The 20,536-nt window shown below is 43.2% G+C and overlaps 1 protein-coding gene across 1 annotated transcript in view; it reads left to right on the top strand.

The window, feature by feature from the left end:
- Positions 1-20,536, top strand: part of B4GALNT2 (beta-1,4-N-acetyl-galactosaminyltransferase 2 (SID blood group)) — a 118,349-nt gene that overhangs the window by 35,975 nt on the left and 61,838 nt on the right. Inside the window, exons 3-4 of the mRNA XM_075836742.1 lie at positions 1,371-1,477; positions 6,313-6,350. Of these exons, the coding sequence (XP_075692857.1) occupies positions 1,371-1,477; positions 6,313-6,350 (145 nt within the window). The remainder of the gene's footprint in view (positions 1-1,370; positions 1,478-6,312; positions 6,351-20,536) is intronic.

A 20,536-nucleotide genomic window follows, 5' to 3' on the forward strand; every position in this document is an offset into this window, starting at 1 on the left:
CTCTTGTTTCTCTTCGGCCCTTGGTCCCTTTTTATCTCCCTTTGCATTTGTGTTTGTTTTTCTTTGCCCCTTTATGTGAGGCACATTTTCTTTCAGTGTGCGGGATTATTGGGGGTTTGTTTTTTGGGCTAAAGTACTGTATTATTGCGCACACACACACACAAAACACACACACACACACACACACACACACACACACATATGGGGATGTTGTGTTTTACATTTGGTGGTACAGCAGATCACATCCACAAAGCTCTGGAGCATCCAGGAACCATCCTGAGCGCCCTGTTTTGACCCTATGCGTTTCCATACACTGATTTCATCAGGGGTCTGCTGTCAATAAGCTGACTAACATGCCAGTGATGATTCAATGTGTCGGTACATGTTTTTGTTTAAACACAGAAGCATGCCCGCAATATTACTTAAATGGAGCACTGCCCCCATTTTTTTTTCTTCTATTCCTGTCCCAAGCACCAGTTTCTTTCTCATCAAAAGGGTATTTTCTCTTGACCATCTTGGAATGAAAACTTTTTTTATTCTGCATTTTTTTTCAATCTTTATGGATAAGGGAGCAAACATTTATATGAATAGGAAATATCTAAACCCTCAAATATGATGTCCTGTATATTTTCTCAATGCAAGAACTACAAGGACATGTATACGTCTGCATTCAGGTTTTCATTGTTCTGCTCCGTCAGAGAAGCAAAACAATGCAAATACTTGAATAATTTCTGTTGAATGACTGAGACGATTGGCATGACAGATCTTATTGACTATGAGTACCCTATGGTCTCCGTTGGGGTGTCTCTGGCATTACCTGAAACTATAACGCAGTATGCTGCGCTATTTCCCGTTGTTTTGGCTGGATCTGCGACAGAGGCCCTTAACAGAGCCTCCAACGCAGACGTGCACAGTCCCTAAGCTGTTCATATGAAGACAACAACTTCTTACAGCAGAGTTTACATTCTTTATGACTGCTCTTGCGTACACATTTTTTAGGGACTTCCTCTCCGCAGTGACGGGAAACCACGAAGTCTATGAAGTAAGAACTTTCTTTTTATCTCCAGACCCTTCTCCGGTGGTGCTGTTATGGTAAGGGGAAAAAAAGGGAGCAACTCAGTAACTTGGGCAACCCAATCTTCATAAAGAGAAAAACATCAGGGGGCGCCATAACAGATATTTAACAGCAATGTCTAGACACAGGAGCATATTGTTAGATTATAACAATTGAAATTGTTTTTTGTGATCTAAAAGACATTTTAATAATTTAATGAATTCCTTTCTTTCTTACTAAGAGTGATTTGAACATGATGATATTGTATGCTTAAAATTACAATGACACACTGAATAGATAACCTTTCATATTTTAGAGATGGATCTGTTGAAAAACAGTTGCTGATTGCTCCTCCCAATATGCCCTTGAGTTATCCTATCCAAGGAATACAGGTCATGCCGCTGCACACCATCCAAATACCAGGTAATGTGTTCTTTTTCTGTATTTTCTAAAGTTCTTGAATAAAGACTTCTATGTATTTATATAAAGCTGAGGCGTAATTTAAACCCCCTGGGGCTCATTGCAAAATTTGTAACAGGGCCCTCACTGACTTTATTTTGTTGCGCAAGTGTCCCCAGTTCCCTCAGTCAGTCACTTTACCGAAGCCGTTATCTACCTAGCATAGAGGTACGTACCATAGAGGCAGACCACGCAGCTGCTGTGGGGCCTGTAGCAAGAGAGGTTGATTGGACGTTGCTTCACAGTACAGATGAACAATGACCCAAAACATAATGTGAAAGCAACCTAGGAGTTTTTTAATGCAAAGAAGTGGAATATTCTGCAATGGCCAAGTCAATCACCAGATCTCAACCCGATCGAAAATGCATTTCACTTGCTTAAGACAAAATTTAAGGCAGAAAGACCCACAAACAAGCAACAACTGAAGACAGCTGCAGTAAAGGCCTGGCAAAGCATCACAAAGGGGGAAGCCCAGCGTTTGGCGATGTCCATGGGTTCCAGACTTCAGGCAATCATTGCCTGCAAAGGATTCTCTACAACGTATTAAAAAAAACATTTTATTTATGGTAATGTTAATTTGTCCAATTACTTTTGAGCCCCTGAAATGAGGTGGCTGTGTAGAAAAATGGTTGCAATTCCTAAACGTTTCACAGGATATTTCTGTTCAACCCCTCGAATTAAACCTGAAATTCTACACTTCAATTGCATCTCAGTTGTTTCATTTAAAATCCAATGTGGTCGCATGCAGAGCCCAAATCATGAAGATTGTCACTGTCCAAATAATTCTGAACCTAACTGTATGAGGAGAAATACAGCCAAAACACTGCCGTTAAGAACAACGGAACCCAGTCACAACGGTGACAAACAGAAACCATTAGCAATGTTTCCGTCACCATTGAGATCAATTGTGGGGGAAACGGAAGCTAAGGTTTCAGTATGTCTCTTCCTTTGAGGGGTTAACCCTACGGAAACCTCCAAAGGAACCCCTCAACGGAAGGGCAACGCTAATGTGAACAGTCCCTTTAAAATAGGATGCCTAACAAGCTTAAATAGGTATGATAGGTAGGTGTCCACATATTTTTGGCCATATAATGTATGGATGAACATACTGTATGTATGGATGCATTCATATATTTTCCTTCTACCCCACTACTTTACTTAAAAAGAAAAAGAAAAAGAAAACTTATAGCTTTTAATAATATTAATCAATTGTCATTATTATGTGTTAGAGTAGCCTTACTTTTAGGTGATAGACAAAGGCTATTTGGTTCAGTTCACTTTGTGATCCTAATTAAACAATGACAATGACCATTGGATATGGAGACACGTACACGCAATTGGTGTGGAAGTTAATTCCTTTCTGAAGGTTCTTTATTGGAAAAGTTTTACTGGTATCAAATCAAGTGGACAAACATAACCAATTATCTTGTGTCACGTATATGATTCAGTCAATTATCATTGATACTACTGCTGATGTTGGTATACATTAGTTATGTGATGAAGCAAGATGTATTTCTTATATGGTCTTATCTTTAGAAGGTCACGCTATGTTATATACTATGTTTTCATATCAAACAAAGACCTTCTTCTTAAGACCAGATAGAATTACCCTGGACTCGTCTTATCCGATATCTTGTGCCTCATGACTATTGAGGTGAATTAAAGTTCAGGCTAATATTAAAGGGGTTTTCCCATCAGGGACATGTATGGCATATCCACAGTTCTTAAACCATAGTCTCTGAATATCCGACTGCTGGCCTCCTTACCAGGCCTTCAAGGCCGTTCTGGTATAAGATTGCCAAGTTTACTGTAGACAGACATGATATTCTAGACAACCTAAAGCTTGTAAATAGAATTATGTGTTATTAGTATGCATTTCTTGTGTGGCCAATAACTTGTAAGGCAGTGCCTTGATAGCAGTTAGCCAGAACAGATAAAAGGGTCAATCCGTGTGATTGGTGCAACTTTATAAATAGTTTTTATTAATTATTTTTAAATTTTCAGATACAGCTGCTCTGCACAGAGAAGCTGTATCATTTACTAAATCTTGTTTACATCAGGTCTGCAGGGCTGACGGGTTCAGTGCACGCAGGATCCACCTGTAATCTATCACATCTAAGTTCACATCTAAGTTCAGAGACACGCAGACTAGGAGAGAGTGAAAGAGACACGGCGCCACGTGGTGCAATAAAAGCAGGATAAAAAATGGAGCTACTAATATAATAAAAGTGCTCACCTTGAGTTGTAGACACTGGCAGGTGTCACAACAAGGGGAAAGATGTATAAAGCTGCTGCTGGGTCTTTTTACTTCTATTTCTACTTTTTTCTATTTTTTCTACTTCTTTTTACTATTGGTCCATTTTTTCTACTTCTTTTTACACGCAGGACCCACTGGCACTGAACCTGTCGGTTCCACGGGACTGACTGGTTCAGGTCATATCGAATGATACAGCTGCTCTGTATAAAGAAAACAGAGCAAATGTATATCAAAAAGTAAAATTACTTTTTAATAAAAACTATTTATAAAGTTGCACCAATCACACTGATTGACCTTTTTTTTTTTTTTTTATTAAAAAATTCTTTCAAAGATTTACATAGCCTTTAATTTCACTGCGAGACAAGTGAGTTTGTTCAAGATTTCCTTATCCCCAATGTCCTGCGGTCCCATTTTTTACTGGCCCCCCCACCTCACTAAATCGCTAGATACAAGTGGTCTTACCTAAACTTACTAATATCTCTCACCACATGGTTATATATCGTTATTTTGCCATTTCCTAATGCGTCATGCACACAAACTTATTTTTTCCCTCCCGTAAATACTGGCGTAAATACGGGTCCTTGGTCACACATATTCGACCCGTATTGCACCAGTATTTACGGACCCGTGCCCGTAAATACGGGTCCGGTGTCACCAGTATTCCACCCGTCTTTACGGGCACGTTTTCTCTGCAAAATTGCACTGCACTAATCAGCAGCCCTTCTCTCTATCAGTGCAGGATAGAGAGAAGGGACAGCCCTTTCCGTAGTAAAAGTAAAAGAAATTTATACTTACCCGGCCGTTGTCTTGGTGACGCGTCCCTCTTTCGACGTCTAGCCCGACCTCCCTGGATGACGCGGCAGTCCATGTGACCGCTGCAGCCTATGATTGGCTGCAGCGGTCACATGGGCTGTAACATCATCCCAGGAGGCCAGACTGGAGGAAGAAGCAGGGAGTTCTGGGTAAGTATGAACGTCTTTTTTTTTTTTTTTTTACAGGTTGATCTATATTGTGTATATAGTTTCTGTCCAGGGTGCTGAAAGAGTTACTGCCGATCGTTTAACTCTTTCAGCACCCTGGACAGTGACTATTTACTGACGTCGCCTAGCAACGCTCCCGTAATTACATAATTACGGTAGACTTCTATGGGCCTGCCCGTGCCGTAATTACGGCCTGAAATAGGACAAGTTCTATATTTTTCAACGGCACGGGCACCTTCCCGTAAGCATACGGGGAGGTACCCATGGCCAATAGAAGTCCATGGGCCCGTAAAAACGTGCCGTAATTACGGCCCATAATTACGGGCGTTTTTATGTTCGTGTGCATGGGGCCTAAGGCTGTGGTCAAGCAAAGTTATATGTGCAGGGTATGGCATATTCATTGCACTTTGTTACTTTAGGTTTGATTTAATTGGGGATTGTTAAACCTTGCTCGTGTGGATGTATATTAGTGATAAATTGTGAAGAACATGCATATATTTATCAGGGGTTTTTGTTAAGTACTAGAAAGATAAAAGGTTGGGGCTTTGTTCAGGGGCTTCTTTAAGCAGTATGCAGCAGAGAAAATTTTATTCTCAAAATTAGGTTTTGTTAGTACACTGCTACAGCAACGCATTTTAGGGCTGTACAAATCCTATTTTTAGAGAAGAATACTTCTCATTTCAATGTAAAGCTATAGTATATATGTATATACTTAGGCTCTTGTCACTCTAATGTCATAACTTCCATTTAGAACAATAGCCGGGATGATGTGTGTCCAAACCTTGAACTATACACCCCATAGTGGGGTCCATCAAGGTTTCTTTGACAAGTATAGCGCTGCATTCTACAGTATTCTTTCTATCAAAAGTAACGCCGACAGAGGCTCGTAACAACAATTTAAACGAGCTTGGGAAAAGGGGGAAAAACTAGTCATGCATATTTTCTTTATACATAAGTAGAGCGTAAAATAATTTAGTAAATAGTAGCCAATTGTTATTGTTTGATAAAAAAAAAAGCTTTGCATTTAAGTGTAATAAAATAATACATAATGAGGAGCAACAATATATTGTGTTTTTTAAACAGAACGTCACACAGGCAGTTGCAATAAAATTAGGCCATATAGAACATCAGACATTTACGTATCAAACTGAACTTATAATTTTAATACTGCCCATTGCTGTTGCTAGGGATGGTTTAATGGATCAGCTACAGAAGCCGAATTGTGCAGAAAGGAGGAAGCAGTGGATGACCTATAGGGCGTTAAGGGAAGTAAAATCTTCTCTAGAAATCTGTAAGGTTTCCACATTTCATATACTTATGCGTTTTTTAATTTTCACTCGCATACAGATTCAATTGTATTTATTTGTTTTGTCACTTATGACATCAAAGCTTGTAATAAGATGAAAATTTTAGTTAGTTAAAATATCAATAATTGGTTCTAAAATATAAAAAAATACAGCACCCAAATTCATGACAATGAAAGTATTAAAATAAATCTAACATTATATTTTCAGTTTTCAAAGTTGAAATCTGAATGCTTACTTTTTTGTTCTTTATTTCAGGGCTACGTGTTCAGACAAAAGACAAGAAGATCAATCGGGTACAAAAACTGTTATTTTACTTTTGTTTTTGTCCATTTTCTTATCTGCTGAAATTACCAAGTGCTATAATTTTATTTAATCAACATTTCATTTACTACACAGGTACAATGACTTATTTCAATTAGTTTATACATTGATGTTGTTTTATTTGTCCAATTTTATTATTATTTACCGGTTTTCTTTATAATTAATACTAGGGTAAGCGTCATGCAGAAAAATTAGATCCAAGTGTCAGTGCTGTTCATCGCAACCAACAAAATACCTTCTGTCATTTTATAAACTACACTTACAAGAAATTAAAGATGGAATCTGATTAGATGCATGATCCAAGCCTGCCACTTTTTTTCCTTTTTTTTTTCTTACACTAGTTTTTAGGCATTAGGACTCAATGTTATGGCCACAGCTTGTACTAGTGTTTGTAGTTGTGAGCATATATATTTATATATTATATTATATATATTATACATCATAACCAACCTAAAACTGGTTTTAGAGACTTTGTTCTAACTCCATAAACATGCTTACTTAAATTAATGAAACCCTGTATATGTGATGACATGAACACATTAACCCTACGTTAATGTGTTCATGTCATCACATATACAGGGTTTAATTCATTTAAGTAAACATGTTTATTGAGTTAGTCTCTAAAACTGGTTTTAGGCTGGTTCTAGTTCATGCTTCAGACATATAGGCATTCCCTTTCTATGGGGAACTTCATGCTTAATGTGCTAATGCTGATTGGATCATTCCTAATAGCCAATAGAATTTTACAACGTGTTGTTGCTTTGTGATAGGTTATTGTTTGAGTCCTGCTATCAAACTATCATCTCTCCTGCGTGCTGAACAATTTGGAATCTCTGACCAACCTGGAGTTTGATAGCCATTGCCTATCACCTCAAGTGAGAATACTCTAACATAGTCAACATTAACCCTTTCCCTACCAAGGACATATCTCATACATCCTGGCATGAAGGCACTTCAGTAGCCAAGGACGTATCTGATATTTCTTTGCTACTAACAACTCTAACTCAGGTTGGATAGTAACTAGAACGTTTTAAAGTCCTGGACTGGAGCTCTAGTTATGATCTAGCCAGAGCTAAATTCGCTAAAGATTTGGGCAGGCTGCGGAGGTTCGTTACAATAAACTAAGAAATAGGTCAGGGCAGGAGGCAGAGATTAGTCATGATTAAAGTAGCAGTAGGTCAAGGCAGCCGGCACGCACGGATGGTCAAAAACAGGCAAAGCTCGGTACATGGGAATTCAACTAGATAGCAGGGATAACAGGAACACTGGGATTACTAAGTAACCAAATTGCTCTTGCAATGTGTTTCAGAGCAGGAGGAGTTTATATACCAAGTAGAGATGAGCGAAACTCCCAAGCTTTGTTTCATTTCAGATTCGGATCAAAGCTTTTGTTTCGAGCTGAATAAGTTTGTTCTGTATCGAACATACAAATTGCATAAGAAGGGGTGTATGAAGGCTCCTAGGATTCTATCCCACCCATTTCTAGCTCTCTAATGCAAAAACAGCCCTAGTAAAAGTCAGTGACAGCAACATAGATGGCTATAGGTAAATGATTGGTTGCTGCTGGTAACAAACAGTCTGTTTAATACACACTGCAGTCTTTGATTTCTTTAAAAAAAAAATTATGTGTAAAAACGCTCAAAAAATTATCCCTTTTGGGGGAGATGCAGACGGCGGTGGTATTGGAAGAAGCAATGGCTTTTCCAAGTGCTCAAAAAATTATCAATTTTGGAGAGTTGTAAATTCAATGGGTTTGGTATTATTTTAAAGAAAAAAGTTGTGCTGGTATGCCTGATTGTAGTTGAAAAGTGAATAATAAGTGGCTTATGTTTTGTTTTTTTTTTACAAAAAACATCTAAAAATTATTCCTTTAGGGAGGCAGATGCCGGACTGGTGTGTATGCTGGTTTTGGAAAAAGCAATTTTTTTAAAACATTTTTTTTATTAACCCCAGAGGTTGCGGGAGGAGTTGTAATTTGTATTGGCACCATTTAAAGTACCATATAATGTACTGGGAAACTGAAAAAAAAAATATTTGCGGTTGACATTGAAAAAACTGCAATTCTTCCTATTGTTTTTTTTTGTTTTGTTTTTACGGCTTTCACCATGCCGTAAAAACAACAACTCAATTTATTCTGCGGCACTATACGATTATGATGATACAATATTTATATAGTTTTTTTTTATACATTTCACTACTTTTACAAAGAAAATACTATGTTAAAAAAGAGTGTTTTGTTTCACCACATTCTGAGAGCCATAACTTTTTTATTTTTTTCGCCATGTGGTGTGAGGATTTATTTTTTGCATGACTAGCTGTAGTTTTCATTGGTACCATTTTTTGGTGCTTACAACTTTTTGATCACTATTTATAGAATTTTTTTTTATAGCGAAGGTGACCAAAAAAAGTGATTTTGCCATTTTTTTCATTTATTTTTTTACGGCGCTAGCCGTGCGAGTTAAGTAATGGTTATATTGTAATAGTTTAGACTTTTACGGACTCAGCGATACCAATTTTGTTTATTATATTTATTTTTTTAATTACTTTAGAGGAAAAATGGGACAAGGAGGGTTTTATGAACTTTTTTTTCACTACTAATACATTTTATTTAACCTTTTTTTTTAATACATTTTATTAGTCCCCATAGGGACTGATAACAATACGATGCACTGCAATGCTAATGTATTGAAGTATTTTGTCATTATTATAGGCTTCTGTTAAGCCCTGCCACAGGCTGGGCTTAACAGAGGAGGCATGAAGGAAAACCTGGGGGCCTTCATTAGGCCCCTGGGCTGCCATGACAACCATCGACACCCCGTGATCACATTGCGGAGGATGTTGAGCTGTCGGAGGGAGCACCCCCGTCTTTTTAATTCCTCAGATGCTGCTCTCTCGATTGACCGCAACATTTGAGGGGTTAAAAGGCCAGGAACATTGCAATCGCTGTTCCTGGCTGTTAGTCTCAGGTGTCAGCTGTAAAACACAGCTGACACCCGCAGCCTATGGAGTGGACTGAGCACGTAAGCCCACTCCATACATCACCCCCCACACTACGACGTGCTATTACGTCATGTGCGCGAATGGGTTAAGCCAACAGTGGCAGTACACTATGGAACATGACTAGGAAGGCCGCAGGAGATGATGTCCGGCTGTGTAGGTGTGGTAGTAGGTAGCAGTGGCATCATCGATGGCAGTGCAGTATGGAACATGACAGGCAAGGCCGCAGGAGATGATGTCCAGCTGTGTAGGGGTGGTGGCAGCAGTGACAACATCTGTGGCACTGGCAGTACAGTCTGGAGCATGAGAAACAAGGCCACAGGAGATTTCCAGCTGTGTAGGAATAGCAGTAATGGCAGCGCAGCAACAGCAGTACAGTAAAAGGAGTATGATGGCCAGACATGCAGTGGCGGCATTGATCCAGTGATAAATAGCCAGTCCCCCCACCCCCCAGTGCCAGCAATGGGAAATCTATTTATTGGCATCAGGCGGAGGTGTGTGAAAATCCTCATGGATCCATGCCTGATTTATTTTCACAAATGTAATCTTTTCTACACTTGGGAGGGACAATTTTATCCACTTAAGTGTCACAACGCCCCCTGCTACGCTAACTACCCTTTCTGACATTACACTGGATGCTGGATAAGACCGCACACTCATGGCAAACATCGGCCAGCTCTTGCCACTAGTCCAGTTCCTAACACGGGTTCAATCTGCTGACCTAGAAGTAAAAGGGGTTAGGGCTCCGGAGGTTATCTGACGGAGTAAGTGAACAGTCCAGGTACTGAACCTGTTTGTTAAGGTGGTGCATATCTGTTTGCTTATGGTGGAGCTGGCAGAGGCGGTACAGCATTGACTAGGTGACTGTAAGCAGACAGGGCCCTCCTGGGCAGCCTGCAGGTATCATCAAGGCAAAAGCTGTGGCAAGCTGGTTTGTGAGCTTCTGATAGTACTCCAATTCTGCCTTCCATTGGGAAGGAGGAAAAAACTCCCCCATTTTGCCTTCATGGCGAGGTTCTGAAAGCATAGCTATCAAATAGTCATCCCTTCACTTGATGGTAGTAATAGGCTTGTCCAAATGGGAACTCGGCACTCCAAGGTATTATGCAATAAGTGATCTTTTATTATCACATATCACATATTATCACATATAGCAAAAAGTAGTAATCCAAAATTAGGTTTAACGTTTCGGTCTATACATTCGACCTTCTTCAGACACGACAAAATGAATATACACAAATCAAAAAAAGTAAGATCAAATCCACAAATATATACATTCAATATTAATCTCCCCTAAACAAAAATTTATCTCCACCTAAGCTTAGGGGAGATTAATATTGAATGAATATATTTGTGGATTTTATCTTACTTTTTTTGATTTGTGTATATTAATTTTGTCGTGTCTGAAGAAGGTCGAATGTATAGACCGAAACGTTAAACCTAATTTTGGATTACTACTTTTCGCTATATGTGAAATAAAATATCACTTATTGTATAATACCTTGGAGTGCTGAGTTCCCATTTTTTATACGTTGGCGTGGAAGCCTACTCACGCACCATTGAAGCACGGAGTGCTGCGGGATCAAGAAAGTAATAAGCTTGTCCACACGTAAGTAAGAAAGCATGCAGTTTCCCATGCTCACCAGCTCACACCGGGATCTGCCATAGTCGGTCTTGACTACAGTCTTCCTCGTCATCATCATCAACGCCCAAAGAATAAGGGTCAGCCACGTTCCCTGGCTGTGAAATATCAACCCCCCCTCTACATCCATATCAAGCTCCTCCTCTTTCTCCTTAACTCCAGGATCCAGACCCAGTTTCCCATCCTCCTCCATTTCATCCCGCACGATACACTGTCCTTGCGGATCCCCAACAGCCCCAGGGCGGTGACCAAGATGTGGAAGCTGTTGTTGTTCTTCCTTTATCCCTTGTCTCATGAGTGTGAGCGTTTCCTCTAATATACATATGAGGGGAAAGACATCACTGATTCTGCAGTCAGAGCCTGTTTTAGACAAAGTGTGACCCTTGGCAAAGTTAAAAGTGGGGCCCCAACTGCTGAATTTCCTTATCAATAATGCAGTAAATTCAGAAGGCGGTGTGCAGAGAATGGTATCGCTGTTTCTAGCGCATCCAGGAGTGTTGCAAGCCCCAAAGCATATGTCACCCGCTCTCCCACAAAAAAAATTATAAACATATACAGTTATTAAATCACACCACTATACCAGATGAAATATTACCTGCATACTGTTACTTAACACAACACAACACGATTATAAGACCAATATAACCAATAATAACACAATATAAAGTACAAATAATACCGCTACATAGTGACTGAATAAATCCCCCATACTGCCACACCATAACCACATAGTTACTGAATAATACCCCCATACGGTTACTGAAGAATACTGCCACACCGAGGGCCAACGTTAGGGGTGTGCGACTTGTGCCATTGCACAGGGCACATCACTCCAGCAGGTGGAAGGGGGCGCTGCGCTGCCTACCCTCCCCTGCTCGTTTCAGAAATGCCTGGGCCCGGGGACTCAGCAGCCACCTTTCCACCCAGGCCTCTTCACTCAGTGGCGTCACTACCACTATAGCGGCTGCTAGCGGCGACACCGGGCATGAGGGCGCCACTATAGCCGAACACGGAGGTATCTCCTTGCTCTGTAATCTAATAGCACCACTGTAGCTCCCTGAAGGACTGGAATCCCCGTGTGGACGGGGATTCCGCTCCTGGACAGAACGCTTGATGTCTATGTCCATATATGGATACAGACATCAGGAGCTTCTCCTGGAGTGGAATTCCCAACGCTGTGACCAGGGTTCCACTCAAGCAGAAGCCAGTGATGTCACTGTCCATAAATGGACACAGGTGACAGGGTTTTCTACTGGAGTGCAATCCCCGGCAACCAATCACAGCGTCGGCAATGATATGGACGGGGATTCCACTTCAGGAGTCGCCCCTGATGTCCCTGTCCATATATGGACAGAGACATCAAGCGAAGTGCTCTAGGAGCGAAATCCCCAGCCACAGGGGATTCCGCTCCTTCAGGGAGCTACAGTGGCGCGATCTTTAGGAAGGGGGCTGATATCTGCAAGGGTGCTGTGGGTTGTGTGGCACTACCTACCAGGGGGCAATGTGGCACTACCTAACCAGGAGGCGCTGTGGCACTACCTAACCAGGGGGCACTGTGGCACTGCCTACCAGGGGGCTGTGTGGCACTGCCTACAAGGGGGCTGTGTGGCACTGCCTACAAGGGAGCTGTGTGGCGCTGCCTACAAGGGGGCTGTGTGGCGCTGCCTCCAAGGGGGCTGTGTGGCGCTGCCTACAAGGGGGCTGTGTGGTGCTGCCTACAAGGGGGCTGTGTGGCACTACCTACACGGGGCTGTGTGGCATTACCGAAAAGGGGCTGTGTGGCACTATCTACAAGGGGGCTGTGTGGCACTATCTACCAGGGGGCTGTATGGCACTACCTACCAGGGGGCTGTGTGGCACTACCTACCAGGGGGCTGTGTGGCACTACCTACCAGGGGGCTGTGTGGCACTGCCTACAAGGGGGCTATGTGGCACTGCCTACAGGGGGCTATGTGGCATTATCTACAGGGGGCTGTGTGGCACTACCTACAAGGGAGCTGTGTGGTTTTATCTACAGGGGGAATCTGAGTGGCAGGCTGAGGGTCATTTTAGTGAGAGTGCGGGGCTGATGGTTATTTTACTGTGAGTGTGGGTCTGATAGTCTTCAAGTGGTTTCCACCTATGAGCTCCAATTGAAATTAATAGGAGGCAGAAAATACCCGCGGCGCCCGTTTGGAGTGCTTTTTTGCCTGCATCTTTCGCATTAGTTTCAACGGCTTAAAAAAACCCACAAAAAAGGTCAAACAACGCTATCAATCTGCTTCAAAATTCCTGCCTTACAAAAAACGCTGTGAACATAACCTATGATTTTTGGTAGGTGTGCCCTGAAGAAATTTTATTATAAGTGGTTCCTCGAGTCTGAAAAAGTTGGGAAACGCTGTACTAGGCTACAGAATCATGCCGGCCTATGCAAGGATCCCATCGCGGAGCAGCTCAGTTCATCGTGGGAATGGGCCTAGGTGAGTACAATTTTTTTTTGGTTTGGGGGCACGGTCTGCGAGAGGGAGGTGGAGAGCTGTATGGCACGATCTACAAGGAGGAGGTGGGGGATTATGGCACTGTCTACAGGGAGGCTGTATGGCACAATCTACAGGGGAGCACTATCTAAAAGGGGGGGGCTGTGTGTGGCAGACAGAGGAGGGGGGCATTATACTGTGTGGGGGCCACTAAGCGGACATTATACTGTATAGGGGTACTACAGGGGGCAATATACTGTGTGTTGCACTTGGGGGGCATAATACTGTGTGGGCACAATTAGAGGACAAAATACTGTTTCCTTGAAGGGGTTATAATATATTATATTATTATACTGTATGGGGAACTAAAGGGGCATTATACTGTGTAGGGGCTCTCTCTATATAGGGTAATGTACTGTGGAGGCATTATACTTTTTTATGGGGCATTTTTTTTATGATGAGGGTGGGGCGCCGAAAGATAATTTTGCACGGGGCGCCATATATCCTAAGGCCTAACCACATAGTGACTGAATCAGTGGCGTAACTACAGCCGTAGCAGCTGCTACGGGGCCCGCGGCATGAGGGGGCCCGTGTCGCCCGCCTGCACGGGCCCCCACCATGGCCGCAGGCTCCGCTAGCAGCCGCTATGGCTGCTACAGCGGGACGCCACTGAACACTACGGCAGAGCAGGGAGGAATCTCCCTGCTTTGCCATTAAACAATAGACATGTATCCCCTATCCACAGGATATCCACAGGACAGGGGATACATGTGTGATCGCTGCCACTGATAAGGAGAACGGGGGACTGAAAGTCCCTTGAAGTTCTCCATCTCAAACCTCTGACTTCCGGGGTCTGTGTCGGCAGCTCCGTAGTAATGAATGGAGTGCCGGTTGCGCTTGTGCGCATGCGTGACCAGCGCTCCTTTCATTTTTATTGAGCTGCCGACACAGACGCCGGAAGTCAGAGGTTAGTCATGGAGAACGTCTGGGGACTTTCAGTCCCCAGTTCTCCCTATCAATGCCAGCGATCGCACATGTATCCCCTATCCTGTGGATAGGGGATGCATGTTATTTGTAGGACACACTGTAGGGGGGTTGGGGACGCTGTATGGCGTTCCCTACAGGGGGGGCTGTATGGCATTCCCTACAGGGGGGGCTGTATGGCATTCCCTGCAGGGGGGGGCTGTATGGCATTCCCTACAGGGGGGGCGCTGTATGGCGTTCCCTGCAGGGGGGGCGCTGTATGGCGTTCCCTGCAGGGGGGGCGCTGTATGGCGTTCCCTGCAGGGGGGCGCTGTATGGCGTTCCCTACAGGGGGGGCTGTATGGCGTTCCCTACAGGGGACTCTGTATGGCGTTCCCTACAGGGGGGCTGTATGGCATTCTCTACAGTGGGGGCTGTATGGCGTTCTCTACAGTGGGGGCTGTATGACGTTCTCTACAGTGGGGGCTGTATGACGTTCTCTACAGTGGGGGCTGTATGGCGTTAGCGCCATACAGCCCCCTCTGTAGATAACGCCATACAGTCCCCCCTGTAGATAACGCCATACAGTCCCCCTGTAGATAACACCATACAGTCCCCCTGTAGATAACGCCATACAGCCCCCTGTAGATAACGCCATACAGTCCCCCCTGTAGATAACGCCATACATTTCCCCCTGTAGATAACGCCATACATTTCCCCCTGTAGATAACGCCATACAGACACCCCCTGTAGATAACGCCATACAGCCCCCCTGTAGGGAACGCCATACAGCCCCCCCTGTAGGGAACGCCATACAGCCCCCCCTGTAGGGAACGCCATACAGCCCCCCTGTAGGGAACGCCAAACAGCCCCCCTGTAGGGAACGCCATACAGCCCCCCTGTAGGGAACGCCATACAGCCCCCCTGTAGGGAACGCCATACAGCCCCCCTGTAGGGAACGCCATACAGCCCCCCCTGTAGGGAACGCCATACAGTCCCCCCTGTAGGGAACGCCATACAGTCCCCCCTGTAGGGAACGCCATACAGTCCCCCCTGTAGATAACGCCATACAGTCCCCCCTGTAGATAACGACATACAGTCCCCCTGTAGATAACGCCATACAGTCCCCCTGTAGATAACGCCACACAGTCCCCCCTGTAGATAACGCCACACAGACCCCCCTGCAGGGAACGCCATACAGCGCCCCCCCTGCAGGGAACGCCATACAGTCCCCCTGTAGATAACACCATACTGTCCCCCCTGTAGATAACGCCATATAGTCCTGCCTGTAGATAACGCCATACAGTCCCCCCTGTAGATAACGCCATACAGCCCCCTCTGTAGATATCTACAAAGGGGGCTGTATGGCGTTATCTACAGCGGGGGGGCTGTATAGCGTTATCTACAGGGGGGGGCTGTAAAAAAGGCACTATCTACAAGGCGGGGGTTTGCTATGGGGCCCAGTCTTTCCTAGTTACGCTCCTGGACTGAATAATACCTCATACTGTTACTAAACAATACCTCCACACCATAACCACATAGTGACTGAAAAATACCCCCATACTGTTACTGAATAGATACCACTATACAAAGACCAATATTACCACCATATAGTGATCATATAGTGGTAGATGCCAGTTATACACAGGAACTCTGCAGAGCATATAATATTAACACCATATAATGGTAGATACCAGTCAGGGTATGTTCACACGGTCTATTTTCTGACATTTTTCGGTCCGTAAACGCCCGAAAAACGGCCGAAAAATTGGAAGCAGAATGCCTCCAAACATCTGCCAATTGATTGCAATGGAAAAAACTGCGTTCTGTTCCGATGGACCGTTTTTTTTACGCGGCCGTTTTGAAAAACGGCCGCATAAAAAAACGGCTGCGAAAAAGAAGTGCAGGACACTTCTTGGGACGTTTTTGGAGCTGTTTTTCATTGACTCTATAGAGAACAGCTCCAAAAATGGCCGTAAAAACGCAGCGAAAAACGCATCGAATATCCCGAGTGGCTTAAAAAACTTCTGAAAATCAGGTGCTGTTTTACCTTGAATGCCTAAATGCACTGGAATCTACTAAGTGATACAGCAGTGACTGCACCACCAGAAACTTGGCCAGGTGTGAGTTAACTTGACGCACAACCAGATGACTAGGGGCATATTGCTGTTTCCTGGCCACACATTCTTTTATGGATTCCTGACATCTGGCTACAAGAAAGACCTTGGGGAGGAGTAGGATGATTTTGCTCACTTTGCTTGCCAGTGCCCCCTCCCTGCCAATTCTATTTCGCCAAATGAGCTGGTGATGCCTTTTCATGTGACTGTGGAGATATGTAGTTCTTAAATTTGTGGCATAACAGCAACTCCTTATTTTCTGCATGCATATCTTGCACACTGCGATTAATTTGCCATTTGGCAATGTACAGAAAATTTCCACACTGCAGATGACCGCACAGAGATGCCACCACCAGCAACTCTGGAAACATGTCTGCCAGTGCCACTACCACCATCACCCGAGCTTGAGCTAAGTTTGCCCCTGGCAGGTTTTGATGTTGTGGCTGTACATCATTTCGGTATTAAAAATCCTTTTTGAAATTGGGCTTACATAATATTCTAATTTTCTGAGACTAAATTTTGGGTTTTCATTAACTGTTAGCCATAATCATCAACATTAAAAGAAAAAAATGCTGGAAATAGTTCACTCTGTGTAATGAATCTTTATAATATATGAGTTTCACTTTTTGAATTCAATTACTGAAATAATTAAACTTGTTGATGATATTCTAATTCATTGAGAAAGACTAGAATATAAGGTATTGGGAAACTGAAAAGTAATTCTTTGGAACACAGTGATTCCTGCATTGTTTTTTGGGTTTTGTTTTTATGGCGTTCAATATGTGTTAAACACATCATGTTAACTTTATTCTCTAGGTAAATATGATTATGACGATATCAAATGTATATTGTTTTTTGTTTGTTTTTTTAAGGATGTACTACTTTTACAAATAACGATTTGTTAAGAAAAAAAATATTTTGTCACCATATTCTTAGCCACAGCACACCTATCTGCTGTTACAGAGGAACAATGCAAAGCCGCTTGTCTTGAGTGTCCCATTTAAGCCCAGTTACGAGAATTTTGAACGTCAAGATGTCTGCACTTTGCAAATACTCTGGATTCAGCTTTTCTGACATATTTCAGAGCACAGAATGAACTTTCCTTCCAAGATTCACATCTTGTTCAATGTAGACATCGACTGCTTCTCCCGGCTAAATTACAAGCACATTTCATATAGCTGGCACATTACATGCACCACGGATTTGTAAGAACAAAACAATGCTTACGTGGCCTGTACTGATGGCCAGGAATGGATACTTCAAAATCGAAGCCACTATTAAGTCTTGTGTAACTTGTCAGGTGCATGATAAGACAGTGATTGCACATATTTCCCCTTTACCACACCATTACAGCAAGTTTCGTTCTCTAAAGTGCATGGGAAAAGCTGTATATTGATATTGTGGGACAGCGATTGCACATATTTCCCCTTTACCCCACCATTACAGCAACTTCCGTTCTCTAAAGTACATGGGAAAAGCTGTATAATGATATTGTGGGACAATTTGAGAATTCTCCTGACTGCTGCCATGCTATAACAAATAATTTCTACAGTAAATGGCCAGAGGTTGCTTTCACTGCACATATATTTTCTGCTACTGTGATTTACATTTGTGTCCACAGTTTTCATCAGAGAACGTAATCCAAAGAAGATGATCGCTGATAATACTTAAAATTTATATTCTTCATGAGTGAGAAATATCATACACAAAGTCTACTGTCCCTAAGCAAATTGAAAATTGAATGTTTTAAACAGAATTTTCGAAACAGTCTTCATACAGCCAGTTTTTTTCTTTTTTTTTTTTTTTAACCAAACACAGGAGTAGACACAAAAGAGAGGAGATGCATCAGTATATGCTTGGCACAGCAGCATTAAAGGAGCTTTTGAAGATTCACCTGTTTTAGATGACTATGCATACCCCTGAGTAGTGATACATCTAACAATATGCTAGTGGGTTGTACTGCTAAAGTAGGGCAGCGACCCAATATTGACAAGAGACTATGTAATACTAATACTTGCTGTTCACTTACGACAGTGGTTGTCAATGGGAATTGGCGGGAGGTGGACTGGGGTGAGACACAAACTGGCAGTTGCTCTGTGGAGGAACAGGGAGAGACAGTAGGTGGGCAGGGGCTCTGTCGGGGAACAAGGGGGAGAGACTAGGTGGCATGGGCTCTGTGGGCGGGAGGAGATGGCTAAGCAAGCAGAAAGTGATGGGCGGGGGTGGGTTCTGGGGGGATATGCATCCTGACAAGAGCTCTGGTTCTGTGGAGGCATAGGGGGAGACAGGTGGGCGGGGGGGGGCAACATAAAAGCATTGCACTCAAGCTGCTGCTTTTACACAGCAGTCATTCACCAAGTTGGAGTGCGGGCTGCTACTTCTAGCTCCTGCAGGCTCTGCGATTTGCCACCGCGGCAACGCGCCTTGACTAATTTTTCTTCGCCTCCTCACACATCGCACACGTCACCTGTGTAGACACCAGATACAAAATCAATTCATACCCCTGACCAGATCCCTAAATTCATCACACTCCCAATCAGATCGCCATATTAATTCATTTTTCCGACCAGACCCTTAAATTAATTCCAACCACCATCAAGATCCCTAAATTAATTTACACCCCCCAATTAGACCCCTTCATTAATTCAGACCCCCGACCAGACTCACCCAAAAAAATTCAGACCCATATGTATTACCGCTCTCGGGTCCTTTTTTCTCCACCACTGGGTGCCTCCTCTTCTCTTTGTGTGCCTCTTCTTCCCAGGCACTAGGGCCCAGCTTCACAAGTCCGGACAAAAAAACAAACCAGGGTCTGGCCAAAAAAAGAAACGGGCCTATGCTCACGGGCACGTCTGCCTGCCATAAGGCACGCCCGCACTGGCCACCGCCCATAGAGAACGGTACAGACTTCATTATATTGCTGGGCCCATTCCCTTCTCCTAACTAACGCTGGGCTGATGCTGGGAAGCCTCACAGCATTTTGTGCGTTGGCATATAACGTCATGATACTACCCAGCATCAGTCCTGTAAAGAAGAACCCCCGAGTTATTTAGGAGAAGGGAATGGGCCTCGCAATAAAATGGGGCCGTTCCTTTTTCCATGTTAACTTTGGGCTGCATGGCTGGACAGTGGTGGCGGACGGGCCCCTGTTCTTTTATTTTTTTGCCCAGGCCCCTGACTGGAGTACCAGCTGCCACTTACCTGCTCTGCATACGTTGTTTTGTGTTATTATTGTAAAATAGTTTTGCTTATATATTTCTTAGGGTATGTTCACACACAGAGTCAAAAACGGCTCAAAATTATGGAGCTGTTTTCAGAGAAAACAGCCTCTGATTTTCAGCCGTTTTTTAAGCTGAAAACGTCTTTTCAGGCGTTTTTTGGAGTCGTTTTTGGAGCTGTTTTTCTATTGACACAATGAAAAACTGTTCCAAAAACGGCTCAAGAAGTAACATTCTTCTCCTTTTTACGGGGAATGCCGTCTGAACGAAATGCCGTTCCCATTGAATTCAATGGGCTGATGTTTGTAAGCGTTCAGCTACCGTTTTCTCAGGCATATTTAGAGGCAATTACGCCCTGAAATACGCCTGAAAACACAGTGTGTGAACATACCCCAAGTTTTAAGTCCAAGAAGTAATGTTCATTATGAAATAAAGGGAATTATGTGGTGTTCTACTAGTTTAGAAGTGTAGATAGCGATGTACTAGGAAGTGATTGATAGATACTTTAAAGTCACAGTTACTCTTAGGGATGACTGCAGAATAAACAGGCTTGTATCCTACGGATGTCACTACTCATGAAGACCACCCCTATTCATATGCCCTATTAGGGCATCTGAACGTCATAAAGGAGGAAGTTGCTGCAGGGAAATGTTTGGCTAGCCATAGCTTCCCCTTGAAAAATCAGCTGTTTACTGGGGGTGTCGGGATTCAGACTTGCAGTTATCACATGAAAGGGGTTGTCAATAATTAGAAAACAGTTTTAAA

The sequence above is a fragment of the Rhinoderma darwinii genome, chromosome 9 (genome assembly GCF_050947455.1).
Source record: "Rhinoderma darwinii isolate aRhiDar2 chromosome 9, aRhiDar2.hap1, whole genome shotgun sequence".
NCBI lineage: Eukaryota > Metazoa > Chordata > Amphibia > Anura > Rhinodermatidae > Rhinoderma > Rhinoderma darwinii.